A 27,554-nucleotide genomic window follows, 5' to 3' on the forward strand; every position below is an offset into this window, starting at 1 on the left:
TACAGAAAACCACCACGCCCCTGATGATTTTAAATGGCGCATTTTAGAAAAAATAAGACTCCCAGATAGTAAAGGTGGTGATAAGGTTAGGAGGAAAAGGGAAGTCTTTTGGATTTTCTCCTTGGGAACTTTCAAGAAGGGCCTCAATGCTGAAATCCCCTGGGAGAATGCCATAATTTAAACCTCCTTGCTGCCAGCCTGATTCTATTTCTATACATTAGCCGTGTTGGCCTTGACTCTTTAGTCTTCATGTTTCATTTAAAAAAACAATTTTTGAAACTGAATCTGTGATTTTGATAAATAAATATATATATATATCCATGGTCAATATAATAAGTGACTGTGAATATATATTAAACTTATGAATATCTCCCTGGCCGACCATTTTTCTGTCCTTGTAACAGTGGATTCCTTGCATTTCCCGTTATATATATGGCTATAGGTTTAATCCAATTACCATATAATTTCGGCATTATTCCCCTTTAAGATCTAGAGATATCAATTTGAAAATTTATTTTTTTCAGCCGCAATACAATATTTTATAATCTTATGTAGATGCGGTTATTTGTATTTAGATAAATTCTCTATTTGCGATATATTTCGCTCCTTAGACTTAGAACATTGTCCGTTTTCGTGTGCACTGTACTATAACGTTGTGCACGCGCGCCATCTTAGACTGGGACCTGTTTCTGAGAGTCTAATGGTATTAGTCCCTTTTCGCTATCCGAACACCGGAAATCATTAATTGAATGTTTTCGCGCCGATTTAGGGCTTTAAAAAGGGCGCCTGTATTCCAGCGTCTATCCCCTTTGCCGTGGATGACCGGACCCCACACTACGATTGTCGGAACAGCACCATCTTGCTGTCCACCTTCTAATTACGTATTCATGGTAAGAGCTAACGAATTTCGGTAAATGGAGCCGTTTAACTTTAACATCTGTCATCGCCGCCCTGTTTTAGCTAGAATTGTGTCTTTTTTTGTATCCCTGGCTCTTTAACCTAGGGTATCTATATTATTCACCTTTGCAGCTATAAAAATACCTTTGAACCTAGACGTCTCTGCCTGCTGATGTATATCAGACATCACGCATTCTACCTACTCCAAATAAATAAGGTACTTTGAATGCTCACGATATTGGTTGTTTTTCATCACTTCCCTAACTGGAATACTTGCCGCTGATTTCTTTATTTTATTAATGTTGACAGTTAGTATATCCCGCCTCCCGGTCTTTTTTCACCCTCCCCTCAATTTTTTCTTTTAGTCTCTTCTTCAATTACCGATACGTGAGACGACGTCTTTTTAACAAACATCCTGCAGATATACACATTCTCTGTTTATTTTATCATCACCATCTTGATACATTATACTACAAGAAGCTTGGAGACTTTTATCAGGTAAACTTACGATTGTAGTAAACATATGACTAAATTAGTAAAATAGGCACTTTAGGAGTCTTCATCTTGGTCATGCTCCGGTTTGGAAGTTCCATTACTTTATTGCTCCCTCTTATCACCAGGAAAACTCTGAATAATTTTTCAGAACTGAAAGCCTTAAAATTAGAATGATTATATCTTGGTTCTCATCCGATATAATAGTCCAGAATGACGTAGACAAATGTAGACATATGAATGGTTGGTCTTTATAATACGATAGGAGGAATTTTATCTTAACATTGTTGTCATTACTTTAATGTATCCTTTAACCCTGTATAGACCGCCTAGACTTTTTGCCTTATCCTTACATAATCTCGGATATTTTAGGCATTTATCGATATGAAACGTCTCTGTTCTTTGTACCATCTTGTGTGAGAATCCATATTTTGATAATTTAGTAGCTATGTGGCCCATTGTGTTCATAGATGAAAGTATCACTAAACACTATTGTGTCTTTTTTTGATCAGGAATTAGCCCTTATTAAGGGACTTCTTATTCATAAATATATGAAGATATCATCTTCCTTTGATGTACTGCAATGGAATAAAATCTTTTTGATGTAAGTCTATATCTATGTACCATTACATGCCCAATCAATATGTATCTCACGATGTTATGTCTTTATGTCTAAAATAAAATAAATGTATGTTTTAGTTTAATGGTTTGTGTTCTATCAACTTACATCAATTTAATTAATATTGTATCCTGAATGGATTTTGAACTTGTATATTATGAGTTAAGTACTGTGCAATTGTTATATCTGATCTGTCTATCAGATGACAATGGGTGAACAAATTAGTAGTTTAGACCGGCTAGGTACTTAGGTCTTTCGAGTTCGAATTATATATTATTAATTTGCGTTTAGTATACCATCTGCATTTTATTTAAATACTGTTAGTAAATTTTATGTAATATTGCATATGTATATATGGTAGTCTGATATATGTTTTTTTTGTGAATATATTTCCAGAGTATCATCTGTGACTCCTGAGGAAGGCGTTTTCTGCCGAAACGCGCGTCGAGTTTTTAAGTTTCCCCAGCACTTTAGGCACCAACTATGACTTTGAATGTACCTTGAAATGTATTTTGTATTATATATATGTAATGTACTTTTTTTAATAACGCTTGTATATGCTGTTTGATGATTGATGTTTTATTTTCACCATATAGTCTGATCATTGTTCAGTTTCTATATGATTTTTAATATACCAATTAAAACATGTTTTTTATATAATTCTTATTTCGATTGTTCCTTTTACTACTGGTTTAGGTTAATTGTTCACTCATTTAGTTGATGCCTAGGATTTTTTACTCACATATTTTGTTACTCTGCCCTAGGAGTCTATAAACTACCACTACCCAGGGGGTCCTTGTTTTTCTCATTTATAGCTCCTGATAAACCAGTAGAAACATGCACTTTGGTGATGATCATGCCCTTGACATTGGCTAGCATGCCTTCATCATGCTTTAGAGAGCCCTACGTGCACAACTCACAAGCTAGAGGCGATGGGTAAAAAGGAGAAAGAATGTTCAGAACACTTTATGGATGCAGAGTCACTAAGGTGTTTAAAAAAACACTCTTTTGAATAGTACATTTTAATATCCTCCACCTGGCCTTGCTGACTTCTGTCATGGCTTATAAAAAGATACCTAGATTGAAATACAAACAGCCCAGAATGCATAAACCCATTACCTACTTTTATAAACTTAACCTAGCCATGCTCAGAGAGGCAGACATTTTGGGTGGATATTGTGAGCAGGTTATAGCGGTTGCCGTGCAATGGAATCTCCTAGATTCGAAAGATAACTGCTTGGGCTGATCATCATACTAAAGTAAAGTAGATGATATGTGCACTCATCGCGGGAAGCTTACAGCTGGATAAATGGTGCAAAGCGGTTAGGTGGCTCTAATCAATAAACCAAATACAGCCGACTGTCAGAGAGATTTACAGGAGTAATGATTTGCAGAGTAAACCCCCTTTCTGACGGACTGGGAGGAGTTTGTACGAATGCTCTTATTCTTAAAAGACACTACATCTCATTGACTCTATTCAGGTAATATTGTCAAACAATAAGCTGATAGATCTTCATAATGTCACAGGACATAACCTCAAGTAAAAGGTTAGAGAGCAGACGTGATACGATCCAATGATGCACAATGCTCCATCCACAAATCACACAAGCTATTCATTTTCTGGAGTCATGTGAATGTATACTGAGAAGAGAAAGTGGATTCCTGATAAAACTCCTTCTATGCCACGGGAGTGAAAATAAATATGGCTCAAAAACATTTTTAGAGCAACAGTATTAATAAACACAAAATGATATATTATTACAGTGCATAGGTTAAATTCCAGCTTATTACCATAATAGAGCTAAACTGGCATGAGAAAAGCATGGTTTACTGCTCACAGATTGCATATTAAAATTAGCTCACATGTGGAAGAAACTGCGCAAATGCTCACAAGGCCTTATCAATTTCATTTTAACAATGCAAAAGTGTAAACCGTTCCATCGAGGTTTTGATATATATATATATATATCTGCTCCTGCTTGACCGTTGGATTGGGAAGCACTCAAACACCACCAAGGCTCCAAGCAAAAGCCCTTTATTGCAGGTATGGAAACGGTTCACTGCATCCTTTAACAGTCATTGCGCCACTGCTGACGCGTTTCGATTTCTCTTCTTCAAAGGCATGTGGTCGAATGAAATGCACAGCCCGGTCACTTCCTATCCCAATTCTTCCTTTAATGGCACGCCCCTTGATGGGCTACTCTGTATGAGATGTGCTGAGGATTCTGGGAGTGGTAGTGCCGATGCATACATTACGTGCAAAATGTTCTGCTGGAAAAAAGACCCTGGCTGGGCCTTCGCAGTTCACGTTTCCTAAATCCTATAGGGTGGCACCCCACCGTGCGGCTGACTGATGACAACCCTTGTAGCCCCCAGGTTCCCGGGGTGGTGCAGTCCCGGCGGCACGGAAACCGCCAAAAAATTGCTGCTCTTGCTTGACCGTTGGATTGGGAAGCACTCAAACACCACCAAGGCTCCAAGCAAAAGCCCTTTATTGCAGGTATGGAAACGGTTCACTGCATCCTTTAACAGTCATTGCGCCACTGCCGACGCGTTTCGATTTCTCTTCTTCAAAGGCGTGTGGTCGAATGAAATGCACAGCCCTGTCACTGCCTATCCCAATTCTTCCTTTAATGGCACGCCCCTTGATGGGCTACTCTGTATGAGATGTGCTGAGGATTCTGGGAGTGGTAGTGCCGATGCATACATTACGTGCAAAATGTTCTGCTGGAAAAAAGACCCTGGATGGGCCTCCGCAGTTCACGTTTCCTAAATCCTATAGGGTGGCACCCCACCGTGCGGCTGACTGATGACAGCCCTTGTAGCCCCCAGGTTCCCGGGGTGGTGCAGTCCCGGCGGCACGGAAACCGCCAAATAATTGCTGCTCCTGCTTGACCGTTGGATTGGGAAGCACTCAAACACCACCAAGGCTCCAAGCAAAAGCCCTTTATTGCAGGTATGGAAACGGTTCACTACATCCTTTAACAGTCATTGCGCCACTGCCGACGCGTTTCGATTTCTCTTCTTCAAAGGCGTGTGGTCGAATGAAATGCACAGCCCGGTCACTGCCTATCCCAATTCTTCCTTTAATGGCACGCCCCTTGATGGGCTACTCTGTATGAGATGTGCTGAGGATTCAGGGAGTGGTAGTGCCGATGCAGACATTACGTGCAAAATATATATATATATATATATATATTAAAGAAATACATATAAATACAATGGCACACACTATACACGCAAAGGTGCAGAATTAATTATTCTATTTATTACCAATGTTAGAGGAGAGGAAGGGCGTCATGACCCACTCAAGGCTTTGCCTCTTGTGGGTCAAACACTCCCACACTCAAAAATAATCATAAATAGCACATTACAAGCAGCACATGTTCATATTAAGTATTCCTTTAATTGGACAACAAGAACAGAAATTTAAATGATATAGTACTATAACAATAGCAACTCACAAATGCATCGATGAACAAGTTACTTACCTTCGGTAACGATATATCTGTAAGAAACAGTAGTTAGTATTAGATTCCTTACCTTAGAATATCCCCAGGCGTCAGTCTGGATCCGGAAACTTTTGCGTAGCAGTACCCCTGCGCGTCGGTAGGCGTCGTCTGCAGGCGTCCCCTGCGGCTCCGCGTCGTCGGCGTCGTGCGCCGTGATGACGTCGCTGGAGTATATAGACGCCGCCTCCGCGCGCTGACGTCAGTTCTTTGCACACAGCTTTTCCGCGCCAGAACACGCAGAGCCATGTGAGAACTAACACTGGTGCCATTTGAAACTAGGGCCCTGAAAGGGATGACCTTAACCCTAGGTATCAGTTCGCAGAACGGGGAGGACGGGTGGGGCGGTAAGGAATCTAATACTAACTACTGTTTCTTACAGATATATCGTTACCGAAGGTAAGTAACTTGTTCATCTGAAAGAAACAGGTTAGTATTAGATTCCTTACCTTAGAATAGATACCCCAGCAATACCAACCCCGGTGGTGTGTCTGCGAACCAATACAAACCTACACCAGAAAGTCCTGGAGGACCGAACGGCCAAAGAAGCCATCCCTCCGGACTTGACTGTCCAGGCAGTAGTGCCTCGCAAAGGTGTGCAGCGAGGCCCACGTAGCCGCCTGGCAAATGTCCTGCAAAGGGACTCCCCGGCCCAGGGCAGTAGTAGCCGCCGTGGCCCGAGTGGAATGGGCCCTCAGCCCAACAGGAGGCTCCTTCCGAGCCAAAGAGTAGCATGCTTTGATGCACAGGACGACCCACCGAGAGATGGTTTGTTTCTGTACCGCCCTTCCCTTCTTCTCACCCACGTAGCCAACAAACAGTTGGTCATCCACCCGGAACTGGCGTGTGCGATCCATGTAAAATGAAAGCGCACGTTTTGGGTCCAGACGATGGAGCCGCTCTTCATCCTTTGAAGGATGCGGAGGCGGGAAGAAGGAGGGTAAGGTGATGGACTGCCCGATGTGAAAAGCAGAAACTACTTTGGGCAGGAAAGAAGGCCTAGTCCTAAGAACCACCTTGTCAGGATGGACGGACAAGAAAGGAGGTTTAACAGAAAGAGCCTGGAGCTCACTCACTCTCCTGGCAGAGGTGATGGCAACCAGGAAGGCCGTCTTTAAAGTGAGAAGACGGAGAGGACAGGAATGAAGCGGCTCAAAGGGAGCGCACATCAAGAATGTCAGAACGAGGTTCAAGTCCCACTGAGGCATCACGAACGGAACAGGAGGATACATGTGCGTGATGCCTTTCAAGAATCTCAGTACAATAGGGGACTTGAATAAGGATGGCTGATCAGGTAGCCTTAAGAAGGCGGAAAGGGCAGAAAGGTAGCCCTTGATAGTGCCCAGAGCAGAGCCCTGCTGGGCAAGAGAAAGAAGGAAGAGGAGAACCTCGGAAAGAGGGGCAGAAAGGGGATCCACAGCCTTTGCTGTGCACCATGCCACAAATCTTTTCCACCGGCAAGCGTATACCGACTTTGTGGAGGGACGCCTGGCTGCCAGAATCACATCACAGACTTCAGGAGGCAAGTCGAATGGCCTCAACTGTCGCCGCTCAATCTCCACGCATGGAGGTGGAGGCTGGACAGGTTCGGGTGGAGGACCGTCCCCTGCTGCTGCGACAGTAGGTCCTCCTGGAGGGGCAGGCGGATCGAGGGACCGACTGACATGCTGAGTAGCTCGGGATACCAGTATCTTCGAGCCCAGTCCGGAGCCACAAGGATAACTTGGGCCCGGTCGCGCCTGATCTTCTTCAGCACTCTGGGCAGAAGTGGTATAGGCGGAAAGGCATACAACAGACCGCAGCTCCACTCGCGCCGAAAGGCGTCGCCGAGCGAGTGCCGTCTTGGAAACTCCAACGCGCAGAACTGATGACATTGCGCGTTCTCTTCTGTGGCGAATAGATCTAACCAAGGCTCTCCCCATTGCTGAAAGAGGCCGTTCGCCACGTCCGAGTTCAGACGCCATTCGTGATCCACCGAGCACCGACGGCTGAGTTCGTCCGCCCTGGCGTTCAGAGAACCTGCCAGGTGTTGAACCGTCAGAGTCACGCCCTGACGTTCCAGCCATTGCCAGAGGCGCAGAGCCTCCTGGCAAAGGGTCCACGACCCCACACCGCCCTGTTGAACAAGTTACTTACCTTCGGTAACGATATATCTGTAAGAAACAGTAGTTAGTATTAGATTCCTTACCTTAGAATATCCCCAGGCGTCAGTCTGGATCCGGAAACTTTTGCGTAGCAGTACCCCTGCGCGTCGGTAGGCGTCGTCTGCAGGCGTCCCCTGCGGCTCCGCGTCGTCGGCGTCGTGCGCCGTGATGACGTCGCTGGAGTATATAGACGCCGCCTCCGCGCGCTGACGTCAGTTCTTTGCACACAGCTTTTCCGCGCCAGAACACGCAGAGCCATGTGAGAACCAACACTGGTGCCATTTGAAACTAGGGCCCTGAAAGGGATGTCCCTAACCCTAGGTATCAGTTCGCAGAACGGGGAGGATGGGCGGGGCGGTAAGGAATCTAATACTAACTACTGTTTCTTACAGATATATCGTTACCGAAGGTAAGTAACTTGTTCATCTGAAAGAAACAGGTTAGTATTAGATTCCTTACCTTAGAATAGATACCCCAGCAATACCAACCCCGGTGGTGGGTCTGCGAACCAATACAACCTACACCAGAAAGTCCTGGAGGACCGAACGGCCAAAGAAGCCATCCCTCCGGACTTGACTGTCCAGGCAGTAGTGCCTCGCAAAGGTGTGCAGCGAGGCCCACGTGGCCGCCTGGCAAATGTCCTGCAAAGGGACTCCCCGGCCCAGGGCAGTAGTAGCCGCCGTGGCCCGAGTGGAATGGGCCCTCAGCCCAACAGGAGGCTCCTTCCGAGCCAAAGAGTAGCATGCTTTGATGCACAGGACGACCCACCGAGAGATGGTCCGTTTCTGTACCGCCCTTCCCTTCTTCTCACCCACGTAGCCAACAAACAGTTGGTCATCCACCCGGAACTGGCGTGTGCGATCCATATAGAATGAAAGCGCACGTTTTGGGTCCAGACGATGGAGCCGCTCTTCATCCTTTGAAGGATGCGGAGGCGGGAAGAAGGAGGGCAAGGTGATGGACTGCCCAATGTGAAAAGCAGAGACTACCTTGGGCAGGAAAGAAGGTCTGGTCCGAAGAACCACCTTATCAGGATGAACAGACAAGAAAGGAGGTTGAACAGAAAGAGCCTGGAGCTCACTCACTCTCCTGGCAGAGGTGATGGCTACCAGGAAGGCCGTCTTTAAGGTGAGAAGACGGAGAGGACAGGAATGAAGGGGCTCAAAGGGAGCGCACATCAGGAAAGTCAAAACCAGGTTCAAGTCCCACTGAGGCATCACGAACGGAGCTGGAGGATACATGTGCGTGATGCCCTTTAAGAATCTTAACACAATAGGGGACTTGAACAAAGATGGCTGATCAGGTAGCCTCAAGAAGGCGGAAAGGGCAGAAAGATAGCCCTTGATAGTGCCCAGAGCAGAGCCCTGCTGGGCAAGGGAAAGGAGGAAGAGGAGAACCTCAGATAGAGGGGCAGAAAGGGGATCCACAGCCTTTGCTGTGCACCATGCCACAAATCTGTTCCACCGGCAGGCGTATACCGACTTTGTGGAGGGACGCCTGGCTGCCAGAATGACATCACAGACTTCAGGAGGCAAGTCAAATGGCCTCAACTGTCGCCGCTCAATCTCCACGCATGGAGGTGGAGACTGGACAGGTTCGGGTGGAGGACCGTCCCCTGCTGCTGCGACAGAAGGTCCTCCTGAAGGGGCAGGCGGATCGAGGGACCGACTGTCATGCTGAGTAGCTCGGGATACCAGTACCTTCGAGCCCAGTCCGGAGCCACAAGGATAACTTGGGCCCGGTCGCGCCTGATCTTCTTCAGCACTCTGGGCAGAAGTGGTATAGGCGGAAAGGCGTACAACAGACCGCAACTCCACTCGCGCCGAAAGGCGTCGCCGAGCGAGTGCCGTCTTGGAAACTCCAACGCGCAGAACTGATGACATTGCGCGTTCTCTTCTGTGGCGAATAGATCTAACCAAGGCTCTCCCCATTGCTGAAAGAGGCCTCTCGCCACATCCGAGTTCAGACGCCATTCGTGATCCACCGAGCACCGACGGCTGAGTTCGTCCGCCCCGGCGTTCAGAGAACCTGCCAGGTGTTGAACCGTCAGAGTCACGCCCTGACGTTCCAGCCATTGCCAGAGGCGCAGAGCCTCTTGGCAAAGGGTCCACGACCCCACACCGCCCTGTTTGTTGCAGTACCACATGGCGGTGGTGTTGTCCGTGAACACCTGCACTACACTCCCGTTGACAAAGGGGAGGAATGCCTTCAGTGCCAGGCGAATCGCCCGCAGCTCCAACATGTTGATATGGAGCCGGGACTCCGCCGGAGACCAGAGGCCTCTGATCTCCGCCTCTCCCAAGTGGCCACCCCAGCCTTGGAGGGACGCGTCCGTCACAACCACGTGCTCCGGCTGGGGAAGGGAGAGGGATCTGCCCCTGACCCAATCGCGGTCTGTAAGCCACCACTGCAACTGTCTCGCAGTGCCCTCCGAGATCAGGACATGGTCGGATAGGTTGCCCTGATGCTGGGCCCACTGAAACTTCAGGTCCCACTGCAGAGCCCGCATCCGCCATCTGGCGTGATGCACCAGAAGGATGCAGGAGGCCATCAGCCCCAGAAGCCGCAGCGTCAACCTGACCGAAACCCGGGATAACGGCTGAAAGATGGGAATCAGAGCCTGAATATCCCGGACCCGCCGTTCCGGGGGATAAACCCGAAACTGCGCCGAGTCGAGAACCGCTCCGATGAAAAGGAGCTTTTGAGAGGGACACAGGTGTGATTTCGGCACATTGATGGAAAACCCCAACTCGTGCAGGAGGTCTGCCGTCATCTGAAGGTGGTGGACGACTGTCTGGGGCGAGCCCGCCTTCAACAGCCAGTCGTCGAGGTAGGGGAAGACTGAAACCCCTAACCGGCGCAGATGAGCTGCGACCACCGCCATCACTTTCGTGAACACCCGTGGGGCGCTGGTAAGGCCGAATGGGAGCACGATAAACTGAAAATGCTCGTGGCCTACCGTGAACCGCAGGTAACGCCGGTGGGCCGGCAGGACGGGGATGTGAAAGTACGCATCCTGCAAGTCCAACGCTACCATCCAGTCTTGTGGGTCTAGAGCAGCCAAGACCTGAGCCAAAGTCAACATCTTGAACTTCTCCTTCCGGAGGAAGCCGTTGACGTTCCGTAGATCCAAGATAGGACGCAGGCCTCCCTTGTCCTTCTTGGGTACCAGAAAGTAGTGGGAGTAGCAACCACACCCTACTTCTGGCCCAGGAACGCGCTCGATGGCCCCCTTGGCCAAGAGGGCCGTAACTTCCTCCTGCAGAAGTGTCAAGTGGTCCCCCGACACACGGTGGTTCTGCGGTGGCATGGCTGGAGGAGTGGACTCGAAGGGGAGGGCATAGCCCCTTCGGACAAGCTGCAGCACCCACCTGTCCGATGTTATCGCGCGCCAGCGGGAGTGGTGATGGCGAACCCTGCCACCCACTGGCGTCACGTGAGCCCGAAAGCTCGGACTAGGAAGGCTTGGATGCCGCAGCGGAGGGAGGCGTGGACTGACCACGACGCTGGCCTCTACCGCCACCACGGCGGAAACCACGGGCGCCACCGCGCTGGGGAGCGCTCTGCGCCGCGTGGCTGGCAGCACGTGTGGGACCTCCTCTCCCTTGGCCACGAAAGGGCCGAAACGAACCCGTCTGCTGGCGCTGGGTCTGGGTCGAGAGACCCAAGGACTTGGCCGTGACCCTGGAGTCCTTGAAGCGCTCCAGCGCGTGGTCCGCTTTGTCACCAAATAGGCGACTGCCATCAAATGGCATGTCCATAAGCGTATTTTGGACGTCTGGTGAGAAGTTGGCAGATCTCAGCCAGGCATGGCGACGAATCGCCACCGTAGTGGACATGGCCCGTCCCAGTGAGTCCGTGGTGTCCAGACCACAACGGATCGAGTACCGCGCCGCATCCCGGCCTTCAACAAAGGCCCGGGTGAGCTTGTCCCGCACTTCCTGGGGGCATTGCGGCAAACACTCCTCGACCGTATCCCACAGGGAGTGGGTGTAGCGGCCCAAGAGGCACGCGGTGTTACAAGACCGCAGCCCAGCACTCAAAGAGGAAAACACTTTCTTTCCGAATTGGTCGTACCTCTTTGATTCCCGGTCGGGCGGAGCCGACGGAAATGCGGACTGCGAAGTGGAGGCCTGGATCACCAGACTCTCCGGGGAGGGATGGGTGGACAGGAAGGCAGGGTCGTCCGCGCAGGGACGGTGACGCCTGGCAACGTTCCGGTCAACCGGCGCACCAGAGGCGGGCCTGGACCAGGTGCCCAGAAGGACATCCGTCAGGGCCTCATTAAACGGCAGCAGAGGCTCCTGGGGGCATGACTGCGGTTTAAAAACTTCCGTCAGGATATTCGGTTTGACCTTCGCGACGGGGAGCTCAAGGTGTAAGGCCTTGGCAGCCCTCATCAGGACCACCGAATAGGCAGCACCCGCCTCGGACGCCACAGGGGACGGAGAGACAAACCCAGGGTTGGGCGACTCGTCCAGGCCACTGGCATCACCCAGATCACCTACCCAGTCCACATCGTACTGGCAGGCACGGGATAGAGGGTCCTCAGACCCCTCCCAACCCTCTCCATACTCCTCCTCGTCATACCCATATTCTGGGTCGACGATATAGACATCGGGGTCAACGGGCCCCATCGGCGTCGGGTCCGGCGTCGGCCGACGCCGGTCCGGCTCCGAGTCCGGAGTCGGGGAGGAAAGGGGGGTGGCGCCGCGCGGCGTCGGTGCCGGGGACCCGACGCCGGCCGGAGCCGACGGCGGAGTCGCTGCACCACGCGGGGGCGGTACCATGGGCTGGCCCACAGGAACCGACGCCGGAGAGGCCGGGAGACCAGCCGGCGACGAACCAGAGGGAACCAGCGGCGCCGGGGCCGGAGCCACCGGCGGCGCCGGGGCAGGAGCACCCGAACCGCTCGGGCCCCCAGACGGGACCGACGGGCCCGCAGGCGCCGAAGGCCCCGCCGGAGAAGACCTCGCCCTCATAGCAATGAGGAAGGCCTCGATCTCCTCACGCGACGCGCCTTCCCCAGGGACCGACAGGTGTGGGGTAGACGGCGTCGGCGACCCATGCGGGACCGCGGGGGTGGGGTCACCCGAGCCCCCGGCCGCAGCACGCGGGCGTCGGGGGGAGTCGGGGGTGCGATGGCGACGCCCCGACTTCTTGTGCTTACCTGACGAGCCGGAGGAATGGTGGCGACTCCCGGAGCGCCCATGGCGGCTCCGCGACCGCTCCCTCGACCGCTCCCTCGACCTCCGACCGGACCGGGACCGCTCTCGACGCGGGGCCGACAACCGGAGTTCGAGAAGCTTGCGGGACCGCTCCCGCCTAGCTTTTCCAGTCAAGGCCCGACAGTCGACGCAGGACTCCACGTCGTGGTCCGCGCCCAGACACCGGAGGCAGAGTCGATGGTGGTCGGTGACCGACATCATGCGGTCGCACTCGTCACAACTCTTGAAACCGGGCATCCTACCGGCACCGTAAAGAAGTTAACAAAAAACTTGGTCAAAAGACCGGAGTACTGCTCTTCGGATCTGCGCTAACTGGCGCGGAAAAAAGAAGAACTGACGTCAGCGCGCGGAGGCGGCGTCTATATACTCCAGCGACGTCATCACGGCGCACGACGCCGACGACGCGGAGCCGCAGGGGACGCCTGCAGACGACGCCTACCGACGCGCAGGGGTACTGCTACGCAAAAGTTTCCGGATCCAGACTGACGCCTGGGGATATTCTAAGGTAAGGAATCTAATACTAACCTGTTTCTTTCAGATTGTTGCAGTACCACATGGCGGTGGTGTTGTCCGTGAACACCTGCACTACACTCCCGTTGACAAAGGGGAGGAATGCCTTCAGTGCTAGGCGAATCGCCCGCAGCTCCAACATGTTGATATGGAGCCGGGACTCCGCCGGAGACCAGATGCCTCTGATCTCCGCCTCTCCCAAGTGGCCACCCCAGCCCTGGAGGGACGCGTCCGTCACAACCACGTGCTCCGGTTGGGGAAGGGAGAGGGATCTGCCTCTGACCCAATCGCGGTCCGTAAGCCACCACTGCAACTGTCGCGCAGTGCCCTCCGAGATCAGGACATGGTCGGACAGGTTGCCCTGATGCTGGGCCCACTGAAACTTCAGGTCCCACTGCAGAGCCCGCATCCGCCACCTGGCGTGATGCACCAGAAGGATGCAGGAGGCCATCAGCCCCAGAAGCCGCAGCGTCAACCTGACCGAAATCCGGGACAACGGCTGAAAGATGGGAATCAGAGCCTGAATATCCCGGACCCGCCGTTCCGGAGGATAAACCCGAAACTGCGCCGAGTCGAGAACCGCTCCGATGAAAAGGAGCTTTTGAGAGGGACACAGGTGTGATTTCGGCACATTGATGGAAAACCCCAGCTCGTGCAGGAGGTCTGCCGTCATCTGAAGGTGGTGGACGACTGTCTGGGGCGAGCCCGCCTTCAACAACCAGTCGTCGAGGTAGGGGAAGACTGAAACCCCTAACCGGCGCAGATGAGCTGCGACCACCGCCATCACTTTCGTGAACACCCGTGGGGCGCTGGTAAGGCCGAATGGGAGCACGATAGACTGAAAGTACTCGTGGCCTACCGTGAACCGCAGGTAACGCCGGTGGGCCGGCAGGACGGGGATGTGAAAATACGCATCCTGCAAGTCCAACGCTACCATCCAGTCTTGTGGGTCTAGAGCAGCCAAGACCTGAGCCAAAGTCAACATCTTGAACTTCTCCTTCCGGAGGAAGCCGTTGACGTCCCGTAGGTCCAAGATAGGACGAAGGCCCCCTTTGTCCTTCTTGGGCACCAGAAAGTAGTGGGAGTAGCAACCACACCCTACTTCTGGCCCAGGAACGCGCTCGATGGCCCCCTTGGCCAAGAGGGCCGTAACTTCCTCCTGCAGAAGTGTCAAGTGGTCCCCCGACACACGGTGGATCTGCGGTGGCATGGCTGGAGGAGTGGACTCGAAGGGGAGGGAGTAGCCCCTTCGGACGAGCTGCAGCACCCACCTGTCCGATGTAATCGTGTGCCAGTGGGAGTGGTGATGACGAACCCTGCCACCCACTGGCGTCACATGGGCCCGAAAGCTCGGACTAGGAAGATTTGGAGGCTGCAGCGGGGGGAGGTGTGGACTGACCTCGCCGCTGCCTTCTACCGCCACCACGGCGGAAACCACGGCCGCCACCGCGCTGGGGAGCGTTCTGCGGCGCGTGGCTGGCAGCACGCGTGGGACCGCCCCTTCCTTGGCCACGAAAGGGGCGAAACGAACCCTGCTGCTGGCGCTGGGTCGAAAGACCCAAGGACTTGGCCGTGACCCTGGAGTCCTTGAAGCGCTCAAGCGCGTTGTCCGCCTTGTCACCGAACAGGCGACTGCCATCGAAAGGCATGTCCATGAGGGCAGTCTGGACATCCGGCGAGAAGTTGGCGGATCTCAGCCAAGCATGGCGACGAATCGCCACCGTCGTGGACATAGCCCGTCCCAGCGAGTCGGTCGTGTCAAGACCACACCTAATCGAATACCTCGCCGCGTCCCGGCCTTCAACCAAGGCCTGGTTGAGCTTGTCCCGCACCTCCTGCGGGCACTGCGGCAGACACTCCGCGACCGTGTCCCACAGAGAGTGGGTGTAGCGGCCCAAGAGGCATGCGGTATTACAAGACCGCAGTCCAGCACTCAAAGACGAAAAGACCTTCTTGCCAAATTGGTCATATCGCTTCGATTCCCGATCGGGCGGAGCCGACGGGAATGCGGACTGGGAAGTGGAGGCCTGGATCACCAGACTCTCCGGGGAGGGATGGGTGGAAAGGAAGGCAGGGTCGTCCGAACACGGACGGTGACGCCTGGCAACGTTCCGGTCAACCGGTGCACCGGAAGCGGGCCTGGACCAGGTGCCCAAAAGGACATCCGTCAGGGCCTCATTAAATGGCAGCAGAGGCTCCTGTGGGCACGACTGCGGCTTAAATACTTCGGTGAGGATGTTAGGTTGCACCTTAGCGACGGGGAGCTCAAGGCGCAAAGCCTTGGCAGCCCTCATCAGGACCACCGAATAGGCAGCCCCCGCCTCCGACGCCACAGGGGAAGGAGAGACAAACCCAGGGTTGGGCGACTCGTCCAGACCACTGGCCTCACCTAAGTCACCTACCCAGTCCACGTCATACTGGCAGGCTCGTGACAAAGGGTCCTCAGACCCCTCCCAACCCTCTCCATATTCGTCCTCATCGCCATAGGACGAGTCGACGATGTAAACCAGCTCCTCGGAGCCAATGGGCCCCAACGGCGCCGGACTCGGCGTCGGACGACGCCGGTCCGACTCCACGTCCGGAGTCAAAGAGGGATCGGGGGTGGCGCCGCGCGGCGCCGGCGCCGGGGACCCGACGCCGGCCGGAACCGACGGCGGAGTCACGGCGCCGCGCGGAGGCGGCACCACGGGTTGCCCCAACGGAATCGGCGCCGGGGAGGCCGGAGGACCAGCCGGCGACGACCCTGAAGGGCCCAGCGGCGCCGAGGCCGGAGCCGCCGGCGGCGCCGGGGCCGGAGCACTCGGCGGCGTCGGGGCAGGTGCACCCGAACCGCTCGGGCTCCCAGACGGGACCGACGGGCCCGCAGGCGCCGTAGGCCCCGCCGGAGGAGACATCGCCCTCATAGCCATGAGGAACGCCTCAATCTCCTCGCGCGACGCGCCTTCCCCAGGGACCGACGGGTATGGGGCAGACGGCGTCGGCGACCCACGCGGGGCCGCGGGGGTGGGGCCACCCGAACCCCCGGCCGCATCACGCGGGCGTCGGGGGGAGTCGGGGGTACGATGATGACGCCCCGACCTCTTGTGACGCTTACCTGATGAACCGGAGGAATGGTGGCGACTCCCGGAGCGCTCATGGCGGCTCCGCGATCGCTCCCTCGACCGCTCCCTCGACCTCCGACCGGACCGGGACCGCTCTCGACGCGGGGCCGACACTCGGAGTTCGAGCAGCTTGCGGGACCGCTCCCGTCTAGCTTTACCAGTCAAGGCCCGGCAGTCGACGCAAGACTCGACGTCGTGGTCCGCGCCCAGACACCGGAGGCAGAGTCGAAAGGTGGTCGGTGACCGACATCATTCGGTCGCACCCGTCGCAACTCTTAAACCCGGGCATCCTACCGGCACCTTGAAGAAGAGTGAAAGTTAACAAAACTAGGTCAAAAGACCGGAGTACTGCTCTTCGGATCTGCGCTAACTGGCGCGGAAAAAAGAAGAACTGACGTCAGCACGCAGAGGCGGCGTCTATATACTCCAGCGACGTCATCACGGCGCACGACGCCGACGACGCGGAGCCGCAGGGGACGCCTGCAGACGACGCCTACCGACGCGCAGGGGTACTGCTACGCAAAAGTTTCCGGATCCAGACTGACGCCTGGGGATATTCTAAGGTAAGGAATCTAATACTAACCTGTTTCTTTCAGATTTGAGAAATCAATAAAAAAAAGTAACAATAAATAACATCTCAGTACAGGCAGCAACTTTGGGAACCTGAGAGCCACATCCCGGGGTAATGCGTATGTAATCAATGATGATACAGCATCACTTATTCAAAGCCTTGTCAGTGGTAGTAAGCGCTATATGCATTTAATGTAAACACATAGCAGCTGTTGGGTTAATTGCAGGAACACGTTCCGGATCCAGCTTGACTACTTGCAGCTACTTCTAGACTAAGAATCTGCTATATATCACACTAACAAGTACATGACATTTCAATAAATTACATTTCTCCAAAAACAATACCTTTTGAGGAGATGCATGCATCTGTTGAGAATTGCCTTCTCTGTGCCAGAATACTTTTATAAAGCGATTATTTAGCACTGCTTCTGTGCTTGAAATAGCAGCTTTTGCCTCTTCTGGAGTAGCAAACTGTATAAGAGCACCTTCTGGATCACCCTGGTAGGCAACCTATAACAAACAAATCATTTCATTCATATGTACGAATATAAACAAAATGTGCTCCACAATCCTCCAACCCCCCGTCTCCCCCCTCACCCCCCTGAAAACCAATTTGCAATAGCACTGTCTGTTAGTTACAAAGACCAAACTAACCCTAAACAGATGAGTTAAATTAGAAACATCGGACAATCATCAGAAAGCACATTTGCTTAAGACTAGAACAAATACATTCTCTGAAACTCTCATTTGGTTGAAGTGAATTGGTAAGAGAGAATCCATTACAAATTGGTCTTTGCTTCATGGTAGAGTCCAACTGGTTCAGCTAGTAGCCTCCTGCTCCCAGTTACTGTGCTTGAAAGTGGAGTCAATCAAGCCTGAAAACACTCAACCACAATAATTTAATCAGTTTATAATTGGGCAGCAGTGACTGCATAACTGTGTTATGTGGACGTTCACCAGTATGAAGTTGTCGCTCAGCTCTACATCAAAGTTTTTCATAAAGAGATCAATAATCTATTTTCAATCCTAGCTTACCTTGAGAAATGGATGGGTCACTTCTCCCTGGAATTAAGCCCAAACTAAACAGTTCCTTCTCATCCACTGAAACCTCACGGCAGTCCGGAACCAAGCAAATTGCCAAGCAAAAGTACCTCATTGTAATTTGCATCTCTTTTGGTTGATTACAAAACGAGACGCCATGTTACTAAATACACTTAAAAATAATTCCAATTTGCCACCCCCAAACCTGAAATCCAACATGTTGTTCAGTCTCTAGACAAGTCTCTAAAAGCACAAGTTACTACTTGTGTAACGATATATCTGGTAGAGACATTCGTTAGTGATGGATTCCTTACCTTAGAATATCCCCAGGCATCAGACTGGATCCGGAAAGTTTTTGCTTAGTAGTACCTCTGCACGTCAGTAGGTGGCGTCCTGCGAATCCACGTCAGTCACTGGAGTCGCAAGCGCCGAAATGACATCACGGAGAGTACTTAGGCACCACCCATGGGCGCTGACGTTAGTTCTGTACATGACTTTCCGCGCCAGGAACGCAGAGCCAAGCAAGATACTGACCATTGGTGCATAAAACTAGGGCCCTAAAAGGGATGACCTTAACCCTAGTAATAAATTCGCATAACGGGGAGGATGGGTGGGGCGGGCGTGACTACCTTTGGTAGGAAAGAAGGACGGGTCCTTGAAACCACCTTGTCCGGATGAATAGAAAGGAGGTTTAGAAGAAAGAGCCTGGAGCTCACTCACTCTTCTGGCAGAGGTGATAGCTACCAGGAAAGAAGTCTTAAGAGTGAGAAGACGTAAGGGACAGTTATGAAGGGGCTCGAAAGGAGCACACATCAGAAAAGTCAAGATAAGATTTAAGTCCCACTGAGGCATTATGAAAGCCACAGGAGGAAACGTATGCGTAATGCCTTTAAGGAAACGGTTCACAACCGGGCACTTAAAAAGAGAAGGCTGGTCTGGAAGCCGCAGAAAGGCGGAAACACTCACCCCCAGTTAACTGATCTGGGTTTAATCCATCATCATTCTTTAGCTCACTCCACCACCCCAGTTCAGACATGGCCATATGCAAATCAGTCTGACCCTGTGCCTCATGGGAACAGTCCAGCCCGAACTGCCAAGTCATGTATTCCCTGGACCGGAAACAAGCATCCTGGGACTGGTTTCGGGTTCATAACCCTCCTCAGCCAGGCTATCTTGAATCCTGAGGCAACGTGAGCAAGGGACCCATGTCTGGGCATACCCTGCCAACTTAGGGCGAACAAAGCGATACCAAAGTGGATGATGGACGGAGCGTTTGAGCAAATCAAACACTCACCCCCAGTCAACTGATCTGGGTTTAATCCATCATCATTCTTTAGCTCACACCACCACCCCGGTTCAGACATGGCCATATGCAAATCAGTCTGACCCTGTGCCTCATGGGAACGGTCGAGCCCAGAGACAATAAACACGCACACTCAGGGATTTGGGGACAGGGTCGCAGTGGCCATTCAAGCCTCGCTGGCTGACTAGGAGTTGGTGTGGGGCTCCTCGTTCGGAGGCCGGAGAGGCCCACATCCCAGGGAGTACCAGCAAGGGAATTTATTTTTAAGAAAAATCTCAGAAATCAGATTGTCTTTAATACCAAAGAAGTTAATCTGATTAAACCTTATTAGGGTCTGAGTGTATTTTATGAACCAAAATTCAAAAACATCAATGTAATAAGATTAGCAACACGGAAAATTTATATGAAAAATATATTTGTTTATATAAATCAGTTCATAGGGTACATATTATACCGTGAATCAAATCAAGGAATTTTCAAATGTTCAAAGGAACTAGATGTCTGGAGGCACACACACCCCACAACATCCCAATATACATATCACTATTTTCTGTTGTCAAACACGAACCTAGCACACGTCAAAGAGGTAAACATTAAACCCAGGGGTATCTCTGATCACTCCCCGGTCATACTGACTTTCTCCTATGATCGAAAAATGACCCGGAGGACTTACCCTATCTACCCCGGGTATCTTCACATTCCCCGCATAAAGAAGGAACTCCGCGTAGCCACAAAGTATTTCTTTGAAGAAAATATAGCATCAGTTAGTTCACCATCAATAGTATGGGAAGCATATAAGACCGTCCTTAGGGGGCAAGCCATAGTCTCTATTACAAGACATAAGCGAGAACAACAGAAAGAACTTACAGATCTTGAAATAGCACTGCAGGCAGCAGACACGGAACACTGCAAATCCGACACCAGACACAGCACACGCCCTACACCTCAAGCAACAACAACATAGGGAGCACCTACGGGGCAAGACAGAGGCCGGTATAGCGGCACCTAGACACAAAATATACGACGTAGGGGATAAAGCCGGAAAAATGTTGGCGTGGCTAGATAAGCAAGTGACTGGAACTAGGGGAATACGACACATACGAAAGGCGTGGGGCCATCTTACGACGGACCCAGAAGACATACTGAACACACTGGCTGACCATTTCCGGGAGGTTTACACACCGACATCTGAGGTACCGGAGGCGGAGATAGTAAATTTCCTACGACATAGAAATGCCGACACTAACGCCTGAGGCAGCCCAAAAATTAGAAACGGACTTTACGATTGAAGAGTTGCACTTAGCTATTAGGTCGATACAGTCGGGCAAAGCACTGGGACCCAATGGGATCCCGATAGAGTGGTACAAACAAATGGCGGGGACCGTGGGCGCGCCTTTACTGGAAATGTACAAAGAAAGCTTAGAAAAGGGCGTGCTACCGCCAGATCAGAGAATAGCGACGATAGTAGCAATCCCGAAACCTGGTAAGCCCCCGTCAGACTGTACCTCCTACCGCCCTATATCGCTGCTGAATGCGGAAGCAAAGATTTTAGCTAAATTATTGGCTAATAGATTGCTGACTCACTTACCCCACTTGATCCATCCGGACCAATCGGGCTTCATGCCGAATAGGAACATGGCACTCAATCTCCGACGCATACATGGGGCGCTGGCGCAGGTACCATCACTAGTAGAGCCGGCGGTGATACTATCATTAGATGCGAAGATGGCCTTTGATATGGTAGAGTGGAAATACCTCTTTGCGATCCTGCCACGCCTGGGGTTTGTCCCTCCGTTCTGTGCATGGGTACGGCTTCTATACACAAACCCTTTGGCTCGGGTGACAGTTAACGGACATGTATCAGGGGAGATACCGTTGCGGAGGGGGACACGGCGGGGTGCCCCCGTCGCCGCTCCTATTCACGCTGGTCCTGGAGCCCCTGGCGACACTGATCAGAAAGACTCCATTATTGAAAGGGATTCAGTGGAAGGAAGGGTGGGAGGATCGTTTGTCGGTTTATGCAGACGACATACTAGTGTACCTCACAGACCCGGAACATTCTATACCGGAACTCCTTACCATATGTGATACTTTCGGGAAGATGTCAGGGTACATGAGAAATTGGTCTAAATCGGTCCGCTTTGTCTTAAAAGAACCAGCGCCACTTCTCCCTCCCGAGTGCCCACTGGTGGTTACCACTGAATCCTTCAAATACCTGAGGATATACATTACTAAAGACCCAGCAGAGTTTTTTTCCAAGAATCTGGCACCCCCTCTGGAGCGCCTACGACGTGATACATCACACTGGGCATCCCTGCCCCTCACGCTGCTGGGTAAAGCGGCGTTATACAAGATGATGGCCCTACCTAGGTTTCTTTATGCACTGGATAATACACCGTTCTTAGTCCCACCCCAGTATTTTAAACAAATAGCTGCACTGGTCTCTACGCTCCTGTGGGGCCACCATCCTGCACGCATAGCACAAGCAAAACTGCATAAAAGTTGGTACGACGGTGGGATAGCACTCCCTGACATACAATCATATTATTGGGCAGCACACCTTAAAGTCATCAATCAGTGGCTTCATGCGCCTCTGGACGACCCAGCGTATAGGGCGGATAGAGCCCAACTGGGCACCAATAACATGCTGGCGGTCTTATACAACAGAGGGCAAACATTGAAACTAGAAGGCCCAACGAAACACACGGTGGCATTAAGGCACACAGCACAGGCACGGCTGGGATGGAGAGGGATTATCACCAAACTTACTCCACTTTGGGACACCAAAAAACTAGGACAACTGCGCAACAGCAAAGGATTTGAACAATGGGACAATATAGGCATCTCCACGGTGGGCGACCTGTGGGAAAAGGGAATAGTAATACCTTTCACCCAGCTTCAGCTACAATACAACCTGGGCCCCACCGAAACTTACAGATAAGACATGCACTGCTGGCGGTGCTACAGCCAGAGACCGAGGTCCCGGAGGCTGCCCCGTTGGAGGACAGACTGCTAACTGATCACATGCAAAAGTGCGCCACGTCCCTCACATATAGAAAACTAATCAACAATCTACCAGACCCTACAGTCTCCTTACGGAATAAATGGGTGGCAGAGGTGGGAGAAATAGATGACTCTGAGTGGCAGGAGGCCCTGGCGTCACCCAAAGAGGTGGGAATCTCTGCTAGACTACGATTAGTGCAGCTAAAACTTTTGCACCGAGTATACTATACTAGGACCACACTACATAAAATAGAAAGGGCGCAACATCCATATTGCCTGAGAGGATGCGGAGAGGAGGGGTCACTTATACACACACTGTGGGAATGTGCAGTTATAGCAGATTATTGGCGGAAAATATTGCATACAATATCACAGACAATGGGGGTATCACTTTTACCAGAGCCACGTAGGTGCCTACTCAATATATGGGAGCCCAATGACCTCACACGCCATGGACAAACATGGGTCACATTGGGGCTCATGGTAGCAAAACGGAATATTGCACAGAAATGGGGTGCAGTGGAAGTATCTTCACTGGCGAGCTGGTGCAGAGATATGGATCTGATTATGGTGACGGAACGAACAGTGTATACCAATCGGAAGAGCCCCCGAAAATGGACTAAAATCTGGTCCGCCTGGAATGCATATAGAGGGGACATCTGTGATCCAATACCAGATCCGGACGGAGATAGTTCAGATGAGGAGTGAGGAGAGGGTGGGGGGGCAAGGCAAGGAAGGTGTTACAGATAGAGAGAGTGCAAAAACTACGAATTGCTGTCAAGGTCATAATGGCAAACAATTTGTATGTTTGTAACCTACCCAAGCTATATGTTTTACTGTATGCGGTCACTATGATTAATATGTTGATTAACTACAATAAAAATATATTTTAAAAAAAGAATGGGGGTGTACTCACCCCAGAGAAGGAACCCATTGGTTCCTGCCCTTTACCTACCTGTAACGCCCCTAAATGTAGTATTTAGGGGCACCCTAAACCTTCCTTCCGCAGATCCAGCATCCACAAGAAAAGAAGAGAAGGAGAAGGACGAGAAGCTGTGCAGAGCTAACAAGAGGACGACGTCCACTGACTTGGTCCAGCCCTACAAGCCTGTCTCCCCTCGAACCTGCTCCTGCGAAACCCCGGCGCGTCCAGCAGCCAGCAACCTCACAAACCCCGGAGGACCTGCCCGCCTTCACTTTCATGGCTATTTCTCCCGTATACACCGGATGTGTTTAAACTGCAGCTTCTGGTGCCAGCCAGGAACTGCGACTCAAGCCCACTCTGCACCCGCCGAACCCAACCCGAGCTAGAGTGGAAAAATACCACAAGGAGGTCCCCCCGGTGATCCTGACCCGAGATCCGGCGACCCCTGACCTGCCTCAAGCCTCCAGACGACACCTGCAGCCTCAATCCAGAGGACCCCCCCTACGGCAACAAGAGCGTGTAAGAAAATCCGACGTCCAAAGGCACCTTGCCCCAGACGCCCCACAGCCTTCTGTGCCCAACCCATCGGTTCCTAACCATCCCTCAACATGCCAACTTACCCCTCAAAGTGGTGGTCGCTCCTGGAAGATCCTCGTCCCTGAGCCTGCAGTGTTTCTTTGTCCCAGAGAATCTCCATTGAAATCAACAGGGCATCCGACTTCAAAACAGCACCCTGCACCTGGCCGCCCTAGTGCCGCTGAGGGCGCACCTTTGGTCCCCAACTTGCCTTGAGCTAAACCCTAGGAACTTGGCTGCCACAACCCTGTGGCCTGCTTGCCAGCAGCCACCAACCGGAGCCCTCCTATCCTCCATAGAATAACATTGGGCCTCAACACTCTCCACCCGGCCACCCTAGTGCCACTGAGGGTGCATCACTGACCCTGGGATACCCCTGAGTCTAACCCCAGAACCCTAACTCCAAAGACAGAGTACTTACCTCGAAACCAATAACCTGTTTTTCCTCATAGGATATCATTGACACTTTCTCCCAAAAAGTTTCAAAGTGTTGACTTTTGGAAGCTAAGAATATTCTTTAAAAATCGCACAACTAACCAAAACAAATTCTTTCAACTGTTTGCAGGAAAGGTCCCAGTGCTGAATCTAAGTATCCAGCACTGAGTAGGGAAAGTAACGTAAAAGAAACATATCTGTGAATTGAATTTCCTTCGATAGGATCACATTGGTGGTTCTATGTGAAAAAGTTTGTGTCAACTTTTGAAACACAAGAATATTCTTTACAAATCGTACAACTAACTAAAACGCATTTACTCAACTGTTTTCAGGAAATGTCCCAGTGCTGAATCTAGAATCCAGCACTGTGTTAGAAAAAGTAATCCAAAAAGTAACGTATCTGCAATTTATTGGAAAAGCCTATTCATTCCATTGTACTGCATTTGCTAAATGTTGCATTCTACTGATCCCCTGTAAATCAAACAAAGTACAATTCCAATTGCATTTTCAAACAGTTCTATATCCAGTAACGTATTACTGAGAAGTATTTAATGCTTACTTGTACCAGGCTTGCTAGGTTCTAAAAATAAATAACAGTATATATATTTTTTTATTAAAAAACAATTGGCCTAGAGTTCAGTTCTTGAGTGTGTGAATTCATTTGCTGACTGAGTGTGTACATCAAATGCGTAACACTGTCCTCTGATACTGCCTTACTGCTCGACCAAGCTACCACTTTAGAGAGTAAAGTTCTATCCAACTTTAACCTCTGCTAAACCTCTGGAGACCCTTGAACTCTATACACATTGTACCTCACTTTGGTGTAGTATCTATAGATTTGTCCCAAATTACAAACCCTCATGCACGTGTCTGATCTTACGTTGGAGCGGTATATCTTGGTTCTCTGCTACTTAGTCACGTGTTTGCATAATCATAGGGTTAGTAGTTATGCATCCTCCAGCCGGAGGTTTACCCCTGGTTAAAACAGTAGTGATCAGTGATGTGTGGGGTATGTCGATAAAAATACTCATACAGCCACATGTTTGTCTTTATTGGGTCTGGATTCAAGTTGGTATTAAAAGGTTTGTTGGCCAGTGTTGTAGAGTAATTAGGGCTCTCACACACTATGATTAGTGATTAAAAAAGGTTGACATGTTTCAGCCCTTGGTTGCCTGGTAAGGTCAAGGGAGCTTTCTTCAGGACCAAGTGAAGGGTGTAAAGAGACCGAGGGCGTCTCAGTGGGTGCAGTCTCCTATAAACAGATTTGGCTGTTCATATGGAAAAGTGGGAAGACGGATATATTAATCCTACTTCTGGTTAGGTCTCAAAGTACCTCAGTGGATTTAAACTTGTGCCTCAACGGGCCCCTCAGTGAGTCGAGGAGGCCTACTGCGGTCTCTCTCCATGCACAACTTGTGCTGACTCTACCACTCAGGGCCCGGGAACCTGCAAGTGTATGATCTAGCGTTTCTTGATGTGGAGGAGGAGATGGTGGTGGAGTTGGCAGAAGATGATGCGCAGGGCTTGTAGCTTTGTCTTTTGTCTTCCTTTTGGGAGGAACAGGAATGTTCAAGTCCTCCTCAAATGTCAACTGCCTGAGGAGGTTAGGCTGTGATTCTCACTTTGTCTTCTGAAATATGGATCTTTCTCAGTTTAATATCCATTTTCTCAGGAATTGGCTCAATCAGAGACAAAGAAACCGAAGAATGCTTTGAGGGTTTCAATTAGGTCGATTTCGGAATCAAGGTTTTAGATGATTTCTTTTCCAGTACCGAAAGAGATGGAGCTGGTTTGCCACGTCGGTTCCGAAGGCTAGGCGGAAGCCGAAGTATTGGCTTGATCCAAAGAGGTCGATGTTGAAGACTAAGGCTTAAGGTTAACAGCAGTTTTCACTGCTGGGACTGAAGCCTGGGCTTCCGAGGCCTCTTTTCGGATCAGACAGTGGCGGTCCGGAGACCTCTAGCAGTGGAAGGGGGGAGTATTTGGATCTCTTTTTTGGTGGAGCAGGGTTACGAGCAACAGTACTCACAGGCTGCCCAAGAAGCAGGTTGTAGGCAAGTTCTATCTCTACATCGGAGCCGGAGATCTCCATGGAGAAGGCTGCATCCTCCTCCTCGCTTTCTGGCTCTTCTTGGGTATGCTCCTCACCAAAGATGTTGGGAGTGTCAATAACGCTGCAGCAAGACATTTCCAGTCGACGCACCCAACGATCGCAAAGTTTTCGTTTTGGATAGAAAAGGCTCGCAGGCGTGGCAGTTGGACTTGCAGGCGTGGCAGTTGGACTCGCAGTGATCTGGAGACATGCAGAGGTTACACAACTGGTACAGATCAGTGTGTGGATATTTGGTGTGACACTGGGGGAAGAATTGAAAAGGTGTTCATTCCATCAGGAACACATTTTCTGTACCGACGGTGCATGGCGAAGGTAGGCCCGAGACGGGCACTGCCCCAAACGGCAATTAATCAGTGTCCAACATACAAAGAATATCGAGCAGCAACTGTTTGGAACAGTGCATTCGAGATTCACTATACAATTGAAGACAGGATAGGACTGAAGACACGTACCAAAAAGAGTTGGAGAGGTACACACATCTGAGCCCAACAGCGGAGAGAAAACAATCTAATGAAGGAGTTGATGCATATGCGCACTATCGCCAAGAGGATCACTTTACCTCATGGCTCTAAAGAATTCTTTGAAGAAAAAGACGTTGCACAACTCCGAATCCAACACTAGATGGCAGGAGTATGCAGAGCATGAATATCTACAGCCACACATGCCATCAAACATAAAAGATTTTTTTCAGGATTAGGAGATTTTTGTTGGAGGTTTGGTGATTTCACTGTGGCACCTACTGGGTTACCTCCAGACTGGATGCACTTACGTTGTGTTTCTATGAGTTAATGTGGCATCCTAGCATTGAGTAGAGGTAAGGTGTTTACACCCCCTTTGTTGACTTGTCCTCTAGATGCACCACTCAGCCTGAAAGAGATGAGTCTGTGGTAATGGTCATATGCAGAAGAGGGTCTGCGAATGGCCTGCCCGGCAAAAGGTTGTTGCTGGTCCACCACTACATAGAGATATATTGCACAAAATCTCTTCCATAAAGTTCAAATCTATTCAAAGCAGCCTCAAAGGATGCTCTCTGTTCATCAGTCAGCCTTGGTAGGGTACAGATCTACAATAGGGTGCCGGAATGAGGT

The 27,554-nt window shown here is 50.9% G+C and overlaps 1 protein-coding gene across 8 annotated transcripts in view; it reads right to left on the bottom strand.

Annotated features, from left to right (window-relative positions):
• RBM26 (RNA binding motif protein 26) overlaps positions 1-27,554 on the bottom strand; it is an 812,370-nt gene that overhangs the window by 347,076 nt on the left and 437,740 nt on the right. For all 8 annotated transcript variants that reach the window (XR_013599857.1, XR_013599856.1, XM_078657487.1 and 5 more), the window contains exon 13: positions 17,416-17,580. Coding sequence is in view for 6 of the 8 variants with exons in the window: in XM_078657487.1 (XP_078513613.1) it covers positions 17,416-17,580 (165 nt within the window). In the remaining 2 variants the exon portion in view is untranslated. The remainder of the gene's footprint in view (positions 1-17,415; positions 17,581-27,554) is intronic.

This window comes from Lissotriton helveticus, chromosome 8 (genome assembly GCF_964261635.1).
Source record: "Lissotriton helveticus chromosome 8, aLisHel1.1, whole genome shotgun sequence".
Classification (NCBI taxonomy): domain Eukaryota; kingdom Metazoa; phylum Chordata; class Amphibia; order Caudata; family Salamandridae; genus Lissotriton; species Lissotriton helveticus.